This window comes from Peromyscus californicus, unplaced genomic scaffold (assembly GCF_007827085.1).
Source record: "Peromyscus californicus insignis strain IS unplaced genomic scaffold, ASM782708v3 Scaffold_2__1_contigs__length_46816999, whole genome shotgun sequence".
NCBI classification, from domain to species: domain Eukaryota; kingdom Metazoa; phylum Chordata; class Mammalia; order Rodentia; family Cricetidae; genus Peromyscus; species Peromyscus californicus.
The window spans coordinates 40,336,468-40,354,819 of NW_026294540.1; the positions used below are offsets into that span (position 1 = coordinate 40,336,468).

Below are 18,352 nucleotides of genomic sequence, written 5' to 3' on the forward strand. Positions count from 1 at the left end.
GCATATCAAATACTTAGTTTTATGGTTGGGGGTCACCTTAAAAGGGTTATAGCATAAGGAAGGTTGAGAACCACTGCTCTATATAAAAAGGGGATTTTCTTTTTCCTTTTTGGGAAATATATTTTGGGCTAGGCCTAGCTATTCTTTTTTTTTTTTTTTTTTTTTTGGTTTTTCGAGACAGGGTTTCTCTGTGTAACTTTGCACCTTTCCTGGATCTCACTCTGTAGCCCAGGCTGACCTCGAACTCACAGAGATCCACCTGCCTCTGCCTCCCGAGTGCTGGGATTAAAGGCATGCGCCACCACCACCACCCGGATGGGCCTAGCTATTCTTTCAGAATTTTGTGTCTTAGATGTGGCATGGGATGTACTTCACTGTGTACTTCCCGGATGTTCACAGTAAGCCAAGTTTTGCTATTTCTTCTTACTTAGCACTGTGTGGTTAAGTCTAGTTGACTAATTACCAGTAATATTATTTTAAAGTTTGTAATTTGTTTAGCCTGTGGCTTATTTCTTTTTAATCTAGTACTTTGTACTCTTGGTAGTTTAAAATGTCATTTATATCAAATAAGGAAGTTGTGTTAGGCTTTATTATAATTAGTTCATCTTTTTGTTTTCTACCTTCTGTGATAATTCCAAGTGGACTGAAACAAGCTTTATGAATTTAATATACAGTAGAATGTCATAATACTTTAGTAATTCTTAAAGCCAAAAGTGACATCCAATTTGAATATGTTGGAGTGCCACTGTGAAAAGATAATCCATGTAATCTCACATGGAAAGTGCTATAACGAGTCATTGTGGTGGTGCACAGTGGGGGCTTTACATTTCCTTTTTCTTATCCCTTGCTTCTTACAATTGCCTTAAGTGTTCTTGACTTCTCTTATTTCAGTGCATAGCACCATATGGGGGAAATGTTTATCCTTACAGTAAAGGAAGGAAGTAATTTAGAAAGAAAGGCAGTTTTGATCTTTATCCTGGGAAGAGGTTTAAAGATAGAAGTTTGAAAGTTGTTGTTCATTTTTGAGGTAGCCTCAACCTCCAGTTCTCAAAAATGTGTAAGGATGGTTTAGAAATGATACACGCACATTTTACATTTTATGGAGGTTAAAATTCTTCACATGAAAAAATTTACCTTGGATTTGGTTATCCGATTTCCACTAAGAAAGTTATTTTAAAATATGGAAACAAAAGGGCTTAAATTCTTTTAGTAAAAGAGTTTAGTGAGTGGAACACTGAAGAGTAATACCTAGTAGGGTCATATGTCTTTTGGGGGCCTAAAGTGTGTTAACTTCCTATATTTGATTTTCAAATAGACACCAAATCCTACTGCAAGCGAGTTTATACCTAAAGGAGGATCAACCTCCAGGCTGAGTAACGTGTCCCAGTCAAATATGTCTGCCTTCTCTCAAGTTTTCTCTCACCCATCCATGGGAAGTCCTGCTACTGCTGGATTAGCACCAGGTAAGTTGAGTAACTTTCCAGTGAGTTTCAGGTATCACACCTGTAAGCATTGTGGGGTTTTTGTTTGTTTGTTTGTTTTTGTTTTTGTTTTTTTTAATTTATTAGAAGTGAAATTGTGTACTTGAATGATTGACTCTGCAACAAAGAGCATCTGTCTTAGCCTCTTAGCCTGTCTTAGCCTCTTAGCCTGGAGTCCATCAGAGCTGGAGTAACACTGTTAGCAGGGTTAGTCCTGCCTCCTCTCTGCTTCCCAACTCTTGCCCACTCCCTCGCCACCTCTGTTCTTGCATTGGTTCCTTCCCTCGCCTTCTCCTGTGGGTCTTCTCAGTTAGTTAGTAAACGTGTCAGAACTGGGAGTGTAAAAGTGCATAGAATCAATGTACTGTCAGGAGTTTTCTGCCATGAGGTGGGTTCACTTTTTTTTTTTTTAAATGCATAGTCTATGGATCAGTTGCGTGTTCTTCTAGAGCATGTCCATGCTTCTGCGTAGCTTCATAAATTGCTGTTATGTGTTGATAAAGAATCAACAGTAATGAGCTCCATATGCCAATCACAAAACACGGGTTTGCTTAGTTAATGCCTTGTATCAGCAGTACATTTTGTGTGCACGTGGTTGATAAGACTACTTGAGGGTTGCCATGTTAAGGGATGCAGGCTTCACACGTGCTACAGGTGCAGTGCTCGGCCCCTGCAAAGGCCTTTTTAAACGAGGAGGTGAGACTGTTATAGGGAATTCACATTTTAAAGCATTGAACTTAGAAACATCCATAACCACCTTGTGGTTTTGAAGCTTTCTAGCAACTGCTAACCTAGTTAACCTCTTAGTTAAGCTGTTTTAGAGGTCCCATATCTGAGTAGGATGGTGCAGGAGTGTCCAAGCCACAGCCCCACACAAAAATCTCACACTTACTTAAAGCATTATGATTTTTCCCTTTTGTAACCCGATTAGCAGTTCTCAAACATGAACTTTGTAGATGATATCTTGTTGCAATGTCAAAAGTTGGACCAGTACCTCTAGGGTGAATTAATTTTAGCTTAATTAATTTAACTGAGATATTGCTTACTCTCCTGCATAACTAACGTTAGAATGGTCACTCTTTTTTCTATTAATGACAAAATAAGCATCCTCTGGCACTACTGGAAGTAGGTCTGTAGCCTATCAAATAAAGACTTGAACTTAACAGCCACTCATTCCTAAGTCAGTGTTTGTTGAGAGGACAGTTGTCTAAGCTCACTTTGCAGAAGCCCTGGGGTGATGGATGGTACACTTACTAGCACTTTCCCTCTCCTTCCACTGGGCTAACGACTTCGCTCTTGCAATAAGAAAAGAAAAACTGAATGGTACTTTTCTTTCAGAACATTGTTTTTAAAACCCTTCATTGCCTTCCATTTTTTTTTTTCCCCATGAATTTTCAAGGCTTGGGAAAGGTTCTCTTGGGTTAGAAGCCAGCATCTGTAGTCTTAGTTGTTGTGCACACAGGGAACCTGTGAACATAAGCCACAGTGGCCTAGGTTGTACTTTACCAGTTGAAGGAATGAGAATTAGCTTGGGCTTCAATGTCTTTCAGAACCCTACAATTATATTCATGTTTTTATTTGTAAACAGGTGTTTTCCTCTAGACACAGATGTTATTAACAGGTCCATAACCTTTCAGAAATTACTAGTTTTACCCGTTTCTCAGAAGTGACTTCTCAAGCACAATATAGTAAGAATACTTTTACATAGTGTGGTCTAGAGATTGTTTTAATAACTTTGTCTTAGCAAAGATTTTTCTGAACTGATTTTTAGGAATGAAATTTTGAATGTGCCAAGTTGTGAAATGATAGTTTAATGCTTTTATGCCATAGGAGTAATTTAATCATGAAAACTATTTGCTGACTTTTTAAAAATCACAAATTTTTCCCAATAACATTTTGATTTTATAATAGACTTAATAAGCTAAGGATTAGCATACATTAATTAGCTGTTAACAAATTGACAGAACCATAGCATGTTTAAAAATGATTTTAAGAGAGAGAGTGATAGAAATAATATACATTTCTGGGTAGTGGTCTTTATTCTCATGGGTGTGGCCTGTGCAGTTGTGACTCAGGGACTTGTTGTTCTTAATGAGAGAATTCTTGAGTTTGAAAAGATGGTTATTGACCTAGAAATAAGAAAAAGCCAGAGTGTCTTCAGCATTTTTCAAATGTCCATCCCTTCAGGTTTCTGGATTGACCAGCCACTGTATCTTATTGTTAATTATTGACCGGTCAGTATATCTTAGGGTAATTTTATATGCTTGATATAAAAAGGAGAATAATTACTATGCTAAGCACTGTTCATGATACTCATTTATTACCAATTTTATTTTAGGTTTTTTGTTTCTTTTTATATTACAGAGGTCAAACCCAAGGCCTCGTATGTGCTAGGCAAATATTCTGTCATTCACCTACGCACTTTCTCTGCTCCTCCCCCAAACTGAAGGAAATAGATACCAGTTTTCTGAGGAAGTGACTAGTTGTTTATTGCATTGTCCTGGAAGTGGTGATTCCAAATGATGAGCTGAACTGCTAATATTGTTGTCACTCTTGTCTTGGGGAAAGTGTGGGAGAGAAGAAAAGGGGAAGAGATGGGGACATGAATTGACTTGTCATTCTTTTTCATCAGTGTTGAAACACTTTTTAAATGTGGACATTATAAATGTCCTTATAATTTTAAAGGGCCATAAGATCTCTCCAGCTTGGAAGTTCTGTGCTAAAAATAAAGTTCTGTGGTTCATTAGGTCTGTGGTGTTTTCTGTCAGTCGAGGAAGGGGAGAGACTTAATTCTTCTGAATTGTAGCACATTTGGCTTGTTTAGCAGTCTACTACTGGCATTTGAGTAGATGGAAACAAATTTCCATAGTGCTTTTCTGCAGGGGGCATTTCTGACAGGTTGTTGTGAAATCTCTGCTTAAGTTGCTTGGAGTGACAAGGGCTCTTCAGCTCAGCTCATGTGTCACTGGGCTGGAAGAAAACAGAAGTGATTGGTGGTTGAACTGTGCTGTGCTTGTCTGTCTGTCATCTGCTCCCCTCTCTCCTTCTCCTTTGTCAGATGCTCTGAAATAAAATGTGTTCCACGTAGTTTTAATTACACTCTTTACATTAGTTCCTGTGTGCATACATCCATAAAACCGATCTGTTTTAAGACGGAAAGGTAAGAGGGAGGGCAAACTAAGAATAATAATTAAATTGACAAAACGTGTAGGTTAAACATGCCTCTTATAAATTGTAAAGATGAGAGCAGTGTTGTTAAATGAAATCCACAGCTGTGTCTGCCTGACTGTGTCATTACACCAATGTCCAGCCAAAGAAAGATGCAGCTGAAAATGACCAACAGCAGGCAGCATCTGATGGTACAGAATACCCAAACTCATACGACAGTCACACTGTCGTAAGTGCATGAGTCAGGCAGGACAGGAAAGCTCAGAGGCTACCACTATAATTGCCTTGTGTTTATGAAGGATGTAATACTGACAAACCATAAAAGATTTATGAGTTTTTCAACATGATCATGTTGAGCAGGATAGAACTCTATTTTTCTTTTTTTTTTGGGTTTTTTTTTTTTGTTTGTTTGTTTTTGTTTTTTTCCGAGACAGGGTTTCTCTGTGTAGCTTTGCGCCTTTCCTGGGACTCACTTGGTAGTCCAGGCTGGCCTCGAACTCACAGAGATCCGCCTGGCTCTGCCTCCCGAGTGCTGGGATTAAAGGCGTGCGCCACCACTGCCCGGCAGAACTCTATTTTTCAAGTCTACCCTGAAATGGATTCTGTGAGAGTCTAAAATAATTCTACCACAAATTTATTTTGACATTTTAGTCTTTATTGATTTCTCTGAATTGTTTTTATATTTCTATTATTAGAAATAATTCGTGATTAAAATATTATTTTACATGTTAATCTAGATTTCCAAAGAATATTAGAAATTCAGATTCTTAAGAAAGAACCAAGTTATATATATTTTTTTTTTTTTTTTTTTTTTTTTGGTTTTTCGAGACAGGGTTTCTCTGTGTAGCTTTGCGCCTTTCCTGGAACTCACTTGGTAGTCCAGGCTGGCCTCGAACTCACAGAGATCCGCCTGGCTCTGCCTCCCGAGTGCTGGGATTAAAGGCGTGCGCCACCACCGCCCGGCCAAGTTATATATTTTTTTAATCTAGCACAAATTTAAGTATTTAAAATGCTTAATAATGCTTACTCAATAAAACTTCATTTTTGTATTGGGCAATAATTTCTTAATTGGCGCATATTTCTTGAATATGGTGAATTTTAGTGATTCAATAAATTTCTTGGAAGAATTAGTGTTCAATTATATAATTAAATAAGTCAAGCAAAAATGAATCTGAAGAAAGTTTAACAGCGTCAGAACTAAAAGTCTGTGGTGAGGTCCTGAGCATTCATGAACAGCTTTTAAGTATTTGTAAGTTTTATGTTAAAGTTGCATGTGTCCATCTTTTTGTAACTACTTTGTTTTTCAGGTATATTCAGCACAGTCTTTCAAATCTTTCTCTAGGTTGAGGATTACTTTCTTTATTAAAATAATACATTTTAAAAGTTAACGGTTATTTTACTGTTAAGATCAGGCCTTCAGCGTTTTTGAGCAGAGGAGCATTTTGTTGCCCTTTAATGTTGAGCTTGTCCGAGAAGGGGCTGCTGCATGTGTGCATGTGCGGACACAAACTGTGGTACCTGGGGAAGGTTGCTGGCAGTGGAACTCTAGACCATACCCAGGTTGAGGATGCCATCTGGCTGTATTCCTGTTCCACTTGGGAATTTCAGGAAACTGAGGCAAGACGTTTTTGGCGCAGAGGGGGATGTGGCTGCGGCAGCTGGCTTGGAGACATGTCAGGTAAGGCTGAAATAGCTATTAGTAGATAAGACTCTCTGGCTGGGGAATCCTTGGTTCATTTGCCTGTTAGACTCGAGAGTTCAGTTGTGGGTTTCCTGTGTGTATTACATTATGTTGGCTGCCTTGTCCCTGAACTGAGGGCAAGGCCTGGGTGGGAAGGGGTAGTTTCCCTTCAGCGATAGGTGGCAGATTCAGTGACCTGTAGCAAAGGTTCCTGCAGTTCTTGGATAAGATTGTACTGTTGATATTGAATATGTCTTGATGCACTTGAAACATGGACTGTTCTACTAAAGTAGTCCTATGGTTTTCCATATACTGCTTGGTTCTGTATGAAGACAGCTTTGAAATCTGAAATGTCATTTAAGTTTAGCAACGTTTAGGGGGCAGAAAACAATTACAGAAGCAAAGACTGTGAAGAGAAATAGCAAAAACAGAACTGTAATTCTTGGATTAGATTAAAAAAGGATTTTAATGGCCCATGAGCTTTGCCATACTTCATGTAAGTAAAAATCACAACCAGTGCAAGAGAATCTGAGCTGTGTTAGTGCATCGTACTGGTTCTGATTGAGCTAAGAGGCAGAGAGAGCAGGTGTCAACAAATGCCGAGAACATTTGTGAGGCTTAGGTGAGTGTGGAGAGCTAGAAGTCATTCCTTCTCCCCGAGTGAAATCAAATGAGCTTAGAGCACCAGGGATCATTCGTTGCGACTCTTCAGCCTATTTCTAGGGTATTGTAGGCACTCAATGAAGAGGGAATGTGGTGAGGACATTCACTGTGTGTGTAGTTAGGAGCAGTCCTCATTCTGTAGGAACGATCTGGATGGTTGCAGCCCCTTCTGTTCTATTATCATTTGAATCTTAGCTTGATTATTAAAGTTAGTTTTGTTACTTTTTGTTTCTTAGATGTGCATAGTTATCTTAGAGGATAGGGCATATGCAGAGGGTCTTAGTGAACAGAGAATTACAGACTTAGCCCATTCTTGTCCCTAGTTCAACTAAACATTCAGAATGAATGAAGATCTAAACAAAATCTTTGGTGTGGGTTGAAGGGTTATGCTGAGAATTTAGTTCTGGGTTATTTGGTCATGAATCTCTTAGATACTGACATTGCTGAAATGTCATGAATCTCTTAGATACTGACATTGCTGAAATGAGATCCTCCCCCCCCACACACAATTTCATAAATAACTTTCCCACATTTAGAGTGATGGTTCTGTAACTAGTAACTAGTAGTGGTCACTTACTGTGTGGGAGACAACTGTGTGGATCCTGGGATGGTGATGGTGCTTTTAGTTCCTAAGTGCTCTACCATTGCTTCAGAGTGTGCAGTAGTGTGGGTTAAGCTGCAGAAACAGGTCCCCCGCAAAGGCAGAGGCTACGTAGATCAGAAGCGCATTGCTTGGTTATAGAGTAGTTGAGGGCAGGTGTTCAGATCTTGTCTCTATCTCTAGTCAACCAGAAGCCACAGAAGTCTGGATATTTCTTGTGTTGCATTTCTTCATGGTCAGATCTACACTACTTTAAGTAGTTGGGCTACATTTCTCTCTTCTTTAGATGCAGTGTTAACTCAACTTTGAGGCATTATTTATATATTTTGAGCCTGTGTTTTAATTTTTTGACCTCTCCTTTTTTTGCTTATAAAACGGTATCAAAGCAGCTACAGTAGCTGATCTAAGTACCTTTAAGTGAACTGAGAAGGAAAAAGAAATGGTTCTTTTGATCCCAAAAATAAATTTAGTAACCAACACCTCCCAGGTGCCCATTTTTAACCACTTCTTTTTATATTAGCACACAAAACAATGAATTAAATGTATCACTTTTCCTCCCTAGTCTCTGTCCTTTCCTCCAGTAGTGACCTTTCTACTTTCAGATCTAGACTATGTCTGTGAGAGAAAGCATGGCATGCCTGTCTTTGCGAGTCTGGTTTAGTATTTAGTACGTGTGTGGGGCATGCCCATCTTCCCAGTGCAGAAGCAGACACCCACTCTGTTGTGCTCTTTGTCTGAAGTAATCGAAATGCCATGGTTTAGCAGATTGCTACCAGTGAAGAGAGTGCAGAAGAGCTTCTCATTTCAGGGCTTAGTCAAGTTTGGGAACATACAGGCCACTTTTCTGTTTCCTTCAAACATTAGAGACTAGAGAAAGTTAACCATCTTAGGCCAGTGAACAAGGTGAATGAATTATTCATAACTTTAGGGGTTTACTTTCTGTGTTTTATACTCAGTCAGCATTCTAAGGGGGAAGGCTGAATTAGTGACAAGTCGTCTGGAAATTCCGCAGTTTATAAAGGCAGGACTGTCGTTAAGTCAAAGGGAAGACCACTGTATGGAGCTGGAGAAAGGAAAGGAGTCATGGGCAGTAGTCTCCACCACAAATTACTGAAAAATACATGACCGGTGACACTATGAGAAGAAGCTTATGAATTCATACGTGGGTGTTTCTAATATTAATATCTACATGTCTCCATGGATGCGAATTCAACCAAAGTGGGGTATGATTATGTGAACCAGTTTTTTTAAACACTCCAGTTATTGACAAGAAAGCCAGACATAGTTTAAATTGCACTTATTTTGGCCAGATTCCATGCCTTCTATGAACATTTTTTGTTTTTTTATTTTGTTTTTTTAATTTTTAGGAAAAGTTAACAGAGCTTTGAGGAAGTATGTGGAAACAAATATCACTTTTTATATACTATAATGAAGAGAAATAAATAGTTGTACCTCATCAATTTGAAACATTTTATAGTTTTCATTTGGATTTGCTCCTAAATGTGAAAGATGCCCTGTCTTAGTCAGGGATTCTATTGCTGCAAGAGATACCCTGACCATGACAACTCTTAGAAAGGAAAACACTTAATTGGGACTGACTTACAGTTTCAGGGGTTTAGTCCATTATTGTCATGGCAGCATGTAGGCAGGCATGGTGCTGGAGAAGGAGCTGAGAAGTCTACATCTTGATCTGCAAGCAACAGGAAGTAAACTGCCAGACTAGGCCTAGCTTGAGCATAGGAGACCTCAGAGTCTACCCTCACAGTGACACACTTCCTCCAGCAAGGCCATACCTCCTCATAATGCCACTCCCTATGGGCCAAGCATTCAGACACAGGAGTCTATGGGGGCCATTTCCATCCAAGCCACCACACAGCATCTCCTCGTCTCTCCCACTTCCCCCAGAGCCACAGGGATCTTGCTATATATCTCCCAGGCTGGCCTCAGACTTAGAGCCGTTCTCCTGCCCCCTCCCCTCAAATGCTGACATTGTAAGCATATGTCATTACACTCAGTATCTAAACAAAGTTTTATCTTCATGGTCTCATTTCATGCTTTTTAGTTCTTGATTTACTGATTATTTGAAAACTGTTCATTTGGCTACTAAAGGATTGCAGAATAAAGAGTGTAATCAGATACCACAAACCCAGAAAGCCTTGGGTCCAGTAGTATTCTACCATGAATCTAGACTTTGAGTACCTTAACAATAGAATATGATTTTATCCTGTTTGTAAAATGTTATCTCATTTTACAAAGGGCTGGCAAGATGGCTCAGTAGGTAAAGGTGCTTGCTGCCAAGCTGGACAACCTTGATTTGGCCGTTGGGGCCGACATGGTGGAGGGAGAGAAGAACTGACCTCTACTTCTGCACCCATGCTACGCCACACCCTCCTCACAGGCCTTTTCTTAATAATGAGAAAATAGATCTCCATTTGAATTAAAATGCTGTTCAAGGGTGGAGTTTTGTGTCTTTGTTTGATAGGTACACTCCTGTATTTCCTGTGGGTTTGTAGCCTAGTTTTCAACTCTGTTATGTACTTGTACTCTACCTCCACCACCTGCTTGTTTGTCCCCACTACCCACAGGAGAAAACCTAGGGCCTACAGGTAAAATGCCTGACCACTGAGTTACCTCCTCACCCCCTATTTATCATTTAAAAATTGGTTCTGCACTGGGATTGGTGATGCATGCCTGTAAGCCCAACACTTGGGAGACTAATGCAGGTGGGTTACCAGTTCCAGGCTAGCACCAACAAAAGGCCATGACTCCAGATAAAAGTTAGGCATTTTGATCTCTTCTGCGGAGTGTAATTTTGGGGGATTTTCTCAAGTGCATTGCTTCCTGTAATAACTTCATTCTTGGGGTTGTAATTTTTTTCTCCTGTAGATGAGAAATATTCTGTGGTTGTCTGCATTTTTTTACATTGCAGATTTTGTATTTTGAACTTTTTGGGTTTTTTGGGATAGGGTTTCTCTGTGTAACAGCCCTGGCTGTCCTGGAACTCCCTCTGTAGACCAGGGTGGCCTCAAATTCACAGAGATCCACTTGCCTTTTGTCCTGTGCTAGGGATTAAAGGTGTGTGTGACCACACCTGGCTCATATTTTGAACTTTTTTTTTTATCTGTTTCTTGAGGAAAATGAAAAGCCACCTCTGGACCTTATGAAATCAAAGGTGATAATTGGCTTTCATGGTCTTCCAAGCAGACATTGTGGTTGTGTAATCTACCTAATCTCTCTGTTGTGAGAGCTCCGAGTTTTCTGTCTTTGTTCCTATGAAAAGAACACATTTGCAATATGAAAATGTCTTTGTGTGGGCTGGAGTTGGAGCTCTGGGTCAAATACTTGCTGTACAGTATGAGCACCTGAGTTTGGGTCTCCAGCACTCAGAACCCGGGCATGATGACATCCCCTGTAATCCCAGCTCTGGGAGGCAGGGACGGAGGATCCCCAGGAGCGTGCTGCCCAGTTGGTCTAGCCAGTTGGTGAGCCCCAAGTTGATGAGAGTCCTGTCTCAATACACAGTGGAGAGAGGAGGGAAAGAGCAGCTGCTCAACGCTAGCTTCCTGTGCCTGTGTGCGAGCACACTCACCGGATGGATCCATGTGTACATGTGCCCTACCGTGTTTCAGGACAGTAAATCCAGTGAGCTACTAAAATAAAATCAGCACTTCCCAACATTTTAAATGTTGAAAAGTTTAGGATGTTAAAGATAGGGCAAGGGATTTTTGCCTTTCTTATAAACTCCTGAAAATGATTTTGTATTTGAGGGAGAATATTATACTAGGGTCAGTGTTCTGTAAAAGCTTTTAAGCAAATCTTTGGAGTTGGCCTTGGTGTAAAATGGTGGTATATACTAAAGTCAGTGGGGCACATGTCTCCCTCCGAAAGAGAGGAGAGTGTTTATATGTTATTCTGTACAGAATCCTTTTGTCTTCACTTTAATAATTTAAACTTGTATTCAGTAAGAAGATTCTGCTTTGAACCATTAGTGCTAGAAAAGCCTGATTTAAATTTTAGGAAAATTAATGTGGCTCTAATCTTTGAGCAGTTTACCAAGGAGCAGCATATCTACATTTCCCCAGGTGTTTCTTTAAATATGCATGTCTTTTTTCTGGGTTTGGTGGCACATGACTGTAATTTCAGCCTTCAGAAGGCTGAGGTAGGTTTGTGATTTCCAGGCCAGTTCAGAATAGTAGTGAGTGAAACAAATGAAGAACCAGAGGCTAGTTAGTACACTCTTAATCTTAAGAATCCAGTTTCTTGAAGAGCAGTGGTGGTGCTCTTTAAGCCCAGCACAAGGAAGGCAGAGATAGAGAAACCCTGTCTCAAAAACCAACCCCCCCCCCCCAAAAAAAAAGTCCAGTTGCTCACTTAGCACCTTATTTCTTTTCCTCTCATTTCTGCATGTCTGTTTTAGAAAGGCTTTCAGGCAGTTCTGTAGTCAGTCTGGATCAAAACCCAGGACTTTGGCATAGCATGGGTAACCACGGAAATCTTCAGTCCGGATACACCGAGGGAGGCGGGGCTCTTTTCCCTTGCCCCATGTACTTTCTGTTACTCGTCATAATAGAGAAGGTTACTACATTGACCTAACATGTTCTTGTTTCAGGGCTTGCGGGGGATGATTAAGAAGTTTTTAAAAATGTGAATGTGTAATTTCTGTAGTTTTATAAAAATTAGAGGTAGTAAAGATACTAAACTGGTGTGTGTTTCCAGCCTCAGTTGTCTCTTTCAGTAGCTTAGCCATGTGAAAATCTCTGCTGACTGTGAAGGGTGTGTTCTAACTTGTCTTGGTACCTCAGTTCACTCAGAAGGTCTGTTCTTACTTTACATTTCAGTTGTTCCAGCCTCATCTTGTCTGACCTTTTAAACAGTTGACATCACTCTTGGAGAAATGCTTGAACAAGAAACTTGAAATCTTTTCTTTTCTTGCCTTTTTCCTGTCGTATCTGTAGTAATCTTGTCTGTTCAGCCTTCAGGATCTATAAATAGCCAAACTGTTGACTTCTGTGCATTTTTATTAGACCAGTCCCAGAGCAGGTCATTAAGTCTCCCATTTGTGCACTGCTGCAGCAACTGGATTGGTTTGCCTCTGCAGCTGGCTTTCCTTGTCCAAGCCAAAGTGATAATAGAGTAAAGCCACAGTCCTCAGACTTGCCTGTTCAGTCTGCGTGTTGGTTGTCCCTCACCTCAGCCTGCCATTCTTCTCTGCTGCAGTCAGGTTGGCCGTGAGTACCTTCTTCAGTGATGTCCAGTTCCTAGGCAGATGTCCTCTGCAGAGCTCCGCTTGCTCTTCCTGTGGTGTGCTTCCATCCTCTTCTAGGGCTCAGCTCAAAGGGCACACATTGAAGACCCTAGACTAACATTTCCCACCATTGTATTTGGCCATACTGCCTTATTTCCTTTTCAGAACTCTTGAAGTTTCATTTTTATTTAAATTTGAATGGGGAATCTTTTTATACTATTGGGGCATATAACCTCCCTTTGGACAGGTGCCTTACTAAACATTTTTCAAATTAAAATACTTGAAAATTTACAATAGTCCCCAGCATGTCCAGTTTCCTATTCTGTAGCTGGTTAGTCAACATGAGCATAAAAATATTAAATGATGAATTCCAGAACTAATTGATAAATTTTGAATTCTCTACCATTCTGAATGGGGAGATGAAATGTCCCTCCATCTTGCCGTGTCTCATCAGGTCATATCCCTCTGTACATACCACCTGTGCATCTGTCACTTAGAAGATGCCTGTCAGTGTGACTATTTAATGTGTTTACTTAGTAATAAACCAGAGCACAAGATTCAACATGTGCCAATGAGAAATTGTAAAAGTTCTCAATTTAATAAACAAACCATGGAATTGATAAAGATCTAGAGTAGGAATGAACATTGTGCTTGTGAAGCAGCCAACGGAGAAGAAATTCAGGATCCCTCTGCTGTCTGACTAAGCTGCATGAGTTCCAGCCACAGTGCATATGTGTGTTTCCTGAAGAGGGCGGAGATGTGACTAAAAGCTGCAGAGCTGCCCTGCTCCAGTATCCACTAGCAGTGTCCAGAAAGGAGCCGCCACCAAGTATCACTTGGTTTTCTGAAAAGTAAGCATAGTCTCCTCAAGTCCGCCTCATGTAGGCTTGCTGTGCTAGAGCCCACAGTCTGTTCCAGTTGACCTTGGCACGTTTTCCCAAGCTCCCAAGACAGTGCTTATCATTGTCTGCTGCTGCCAAGATGCCTGGGTATGGGTAACTTGCTGCCAAGCCTGATGGACCCAAGTTGATCCCCAGGAAGTAAAGAATTGACTGTTGGAAGTTGTCCACTGACCTCCATACCACATACAGACATACATTAAATAAATATATAAATGTTAATTTTTTAAAAATCTTGGGGAAAATTCTTGTTTATTGAGCTCTTGCCTGATGCTTTTCATCGATACGGTTAAATGCCTTTTTTCTTCAACACCATTTCTGTTTCTCTAGTCCTTATTAATGTTTTGTGCTTACGTGCTTTTGTGGTGTTGAGTCTTTTAGCAGACTTTTATAGTTTGTATCTACATTTTTTTTTTCCCGAGACAGGGTTTCTCTGTGTAGCTTGCACCTTTCCTGGAACTCGCTCTGTAGCCCAGGCTGGCTTTGAACTCACAGAGATCCGCCTGCCTCTCCCTCCCGGGAGCTGGGATTAAAGGCGTGCGCCACCACTGCCCGGCCATATCTACATGTTTTGCATGTGTATTTCATCCTCTAAAGTTAAATGCTTCTGGAGACTTCTTGTCATATAATCTATTATTGTGATCACACATAGGTCATTAGTAAACATTAAGTTTTGTTCAGTGTCTTCTTCCTTTGAAGTTCCAGAGAGCTTTCAAGTGTGAGGGACCATAGTCACCTATGAAGACTGTGGTCAAGAGCAGGCTTTCCTTTCCTCATTTGAGACCTAACTCTGAAACCTCAGGTTGGGAGCATTCACCTTTATGTGTATTTTTAAATTCTCCTGCCTCTTGACCAGCCCTTTAATTCTAGAGGGAAAAGCTCAAGACGTCAGGGAATTGGAAGGTGAATTTTACCTGATTTATAGAACGATGTGCAGGTAATAAAGTTTCATGGAAAGAAAATATTTGAGTTTTAGAGGGTGGGTAAAGTTTGTTTGTTTTAAACACAGCCGAGCTGGCGATGGTGGCGCACTCCTTTAATTCCATCACTCCGGGAGGTAGAGATAGGCAAATCTCTTGTGAGTTCAAGGACAGCCTGGTCTACTGAGCAAGTTTCAGGACAGGCTCCAAAGCTGCAGAGAAACCCTGTCTGGAAAAGGAAAAACAAAACCAGTCCCTGGGCATTGTGTCATGTGTGTGCCTTTAACCCTAGCTCTTGGGAGGCAGAGACAGTCAGAACTCTGTGTTAGAGGCCAGCCTGGTCTATAGACCATCTTCTAGGACAGGCAGGGTACACAGAGAAACTCCATCTCAAAACACCACCACCAATAACAACAAAAGGCAACCCCCCCCCAAAAAAAACATAAACCACCCAAACAAAAGAACTCACACAATTGAAAACCTGTGAGCTTGATTTTTTTTTTCCTGTTTAACCAGTTTAAAATGTATTACCTAGTTAGTGAACTTTCCAAGAAAGGTGTAGTCTGAGTTACCTTAAGACTTGAACACATGGGAAGAAAATCCCAGTTCAGGCACTGTTGTGAGCCCTAGGCTAGACGTGGAGTAGGATTCCCTGCTTAGAATAGCCATTGACTCTTAAATGCTGATTAAGAGCTTGATCAGTCGGGTGGTGGTGTCACACACCATTAATCCCAGCTCCCGGGAGGCAGAGGCAAGTGGATCTCTGTGAGTTCAAGGCCACCCTGGTCTACAGAGTGAGTTCCAGGAAAGGTGCAAAAGGTACAAAGGTACACAGAGAAACCCTGTCTCCAAACACCAAAAACCAAAACAAAACAAATGATCGAGTTCCTGGGAATCCAAGTTAGAGCGGAGTCTTTTCTATTTCTTTTTTCCTTACTGCTACTAAGTTATACTTCGATGTTGTACATTCATATTTTGCTAATATTTCATTAGCTAAATTCCAGCCAGCCTCTATCTAGTTCATATTGATAGTTCTTTTTGTCAGTACCCAGGCTTTTCTTTTTTATTTATCTTTCAAATTGATTTAAAAAAAATAGGCTGTGTGATGTAGAAAGCAAAAAATTACCTGATCACCTCTCTTTTATATGTTTAACAATTTTGCCATAAATTCTTCAAAATTGAATATATTGTATTTGAAACCCCCTGGGAACTGTGAGAACTGGTAGGAGAGTTAGGAAGAGCTCTTGGAGCACCTGTAGCAGGAGATGGCAGCAAAGCCTTGGATTGTATTTATCTCTTTGGAACCTGTAGATTAGGATTATACTTACAGCTCAGAATGGTGGTTTTCAAGCAGAGCTCTCATGAAGTCTGTATATAGCCTCAGTATTTGAATTAGACAGACAGAATTGGCATTTACAGGGCTGAATTTATTACACTAACTCACAGTTACTTAGAGGGAAAAGGCTGAGGTTATTTTGTTAAATAGTAGCTTGAAATTGTGAGTGAGAGGTAACATCCGCTATGAAATTCTCAGTCTCTTTCTGTGTTGTCATGTGTGATATGAACATCGTAGGTCTATGGGTGAGTTGTGTGCTCATTTACTCTGAGTACATGTACCTTTAAATAAAGGTTATTGCAGAAGCATATCTTACAACAGTGTATGCCAAGTACGAGGTTGACAGGAGCAAGCCTTTCATTTGTGGTCTGTATGAAATTACTCCAATTCAGCACAAGTTCTATTGGTGTCAGTATGTCCCCAAACAAGTGCAAACTAATTGTGGCCTGCTTTTATGTTTTGCTGATCTAATAACTAGTGGGAAAATAGCTCAGAAATTCAAATTGAGCACTGGCAGAGAGCCCTGAAGCATTTACAGAAGCCCATGATTTTTAAGTAGTTTTTGAAAATCACTGGCAAGGAAGGCTTGTTTCCTGGTAGGAAGGACACTATACCGTGTTAGGGCGCAGGGGGCTTCTCAGCTTATCACAGTAGAGCCCCTCATTTGAATCACAGAATACAGGAATGCTGTGAGGGTCTTTTTGTCATTTTCCCGTGGATAGTACATACCAGATACCATTTGCTGCAGTCAAGGAAGGATCTCTTAGCTCCTTTGAAAAAGAAAAAGAAATTGCCCAAATGCCAGACACCAGTGTTCAAATGAGTACAGCTTTCAAGATGCAGTCACCAATGTATCTTCTGCTACAGATCAGAGATCTGAGGCACTGAGACTGACATCAAAACTTCTCCATCTTAAGACACGGAAATGACAGTTGTTTTGATTAGGGTATGTTTACATTCTTGATTACTTACTAACACTGACCAAGTGGTTTTTTAATGAAAAATTATGGGTTGGTGAGATGTCTCAGCAGTTAAGGAAGAATACTTCCTACTCTTCCAAAGAACCTGAGTTCTAATCCTACCACCCAAGTGATAGCTCCCAGCTGCCTCCAACTCCAGTTCCAAGGAATCTGAAACCTTCTCCTGGCCTCTAAGGGTACTAGACACATGCAAGGTGTACAGACATACATGCAAGCAACCCCCCCCCCAATAAAATAATGAGAAGTTGTGTAGGTTAACACAACTCTCCGGTCATTTCAGAGAGGTATTTTGGAATTAGCTTGAGCCTTTGGGTTTCTGTACATTTTTGGCTTTGTTTTTTAATGACTCCCTTACTCATAGTAGCATAGTATTGCAACAAATACCACTAACTGTTGAAATGGAATGGCTGCCTTGTATTGTTGAGGTGTACCCTGAAGCTCAAAGGCTTTGCATGTAGACCCTTTTTCTTTAGGCATACTACTAAGGAAGGCAGGTCACAGTGTTAGAACTGAAGAAGAATGTTTGTTACCTCTTCTTATTTTTACTAAGAATAATAAACTGCAGAATGAGAACTTTGTGTTAAGGAACACCCCTGAAGCAAAGCTACTCTAGGTATGTTCACTGCTTTGGAGTAGAGAGGTTAATGCTCTCTACCATAGTATCCTAAGGCAGCCTTTCAAAGATAAACAAAACAATATTCGGCCTTTGGAGGACTTGCCATTTATAGTGCCTTCTCTGTCAGGAACCAGATGGATCTGTATGGTAGCTTTTCTTAGAAACGTTGTTGACTGTTTAACATCCTTGCTATAACTGAGTGAACACTTGAAGCAAGTGCCATGGCATATACATGCCCTTGGTTATTGACGACTTCTGTAGTTGAAAGGAAGTTGATCTGTCTTTCTCTGTCTTTCTCTCTCTCTTTTTTTATTTTTTATTTTTGGACCCAATAAGTATGTCTTTTCCACTTGGGTGTTGAAAGAGCCTATGAGCAGTAGCTGTTCTGATTTTTGTTGGTTGTTTTCTCTAGGGAACAAGCTACCCTCTGAGTCAGCACTGGACTTGAAGATAAAACCTACAATTCATGAAACTGACTGATTCGACTAAAGGATGGATAGTTTGGGCAGCGTTGGACAGCTCTATGAGGGGTCTGTTTGTTTAACTGGAGGGATTGTTGAGTTCAGCAACTTTTAATTCCCCTAATGATAAGGGGTTGCTGTTGTGAAAACAGGGTTTGTGAAGGAATCGATTCTGGCAATTAATCAATATTCTTATTGACTCTGTTTTCATTTTAATCACAAAACTTCATGGAATAATTCTGTAAAATGAAGAAATTGGAATTTGTATGTCCTGAGCAGTCAGCATAGGGTATTTGTGGCT

The 18,352-nt window shown here is 40.3% G+C and overlaps 1 protein-coding gene across 5 annotated transcripts in view; it reads left to right on the plus strand.

Annotated features, from left to right (window-relative positions):
- The window catches only part of Pan3 (poly(A) specific ribonuclease subunit PAN3), a 126,886-nt gene that overhangs the window by 65,662 nt on the left and 42,872 nt on the right, over positions 1–18,352 (plus strand). For 4 of the 5 annotated variants that reach the window (XM_052754533.1, XM_052754532.1, XM_052754531.1 and 1 more), the window contains one exon: positions 1,316–1,463. In XM_052754533.1, the coding sequence (XP_052610493.1) occupies positions 1,316–1,463 (148 nt within the window). Of the gene's footprint in view, positions 1–1,315; positions 1,464–18,056; positions 18,121–18,352 lie in introns of those variants that run through there. The other variant, XM_052754535.1, reaches the window with a different exon arrangement.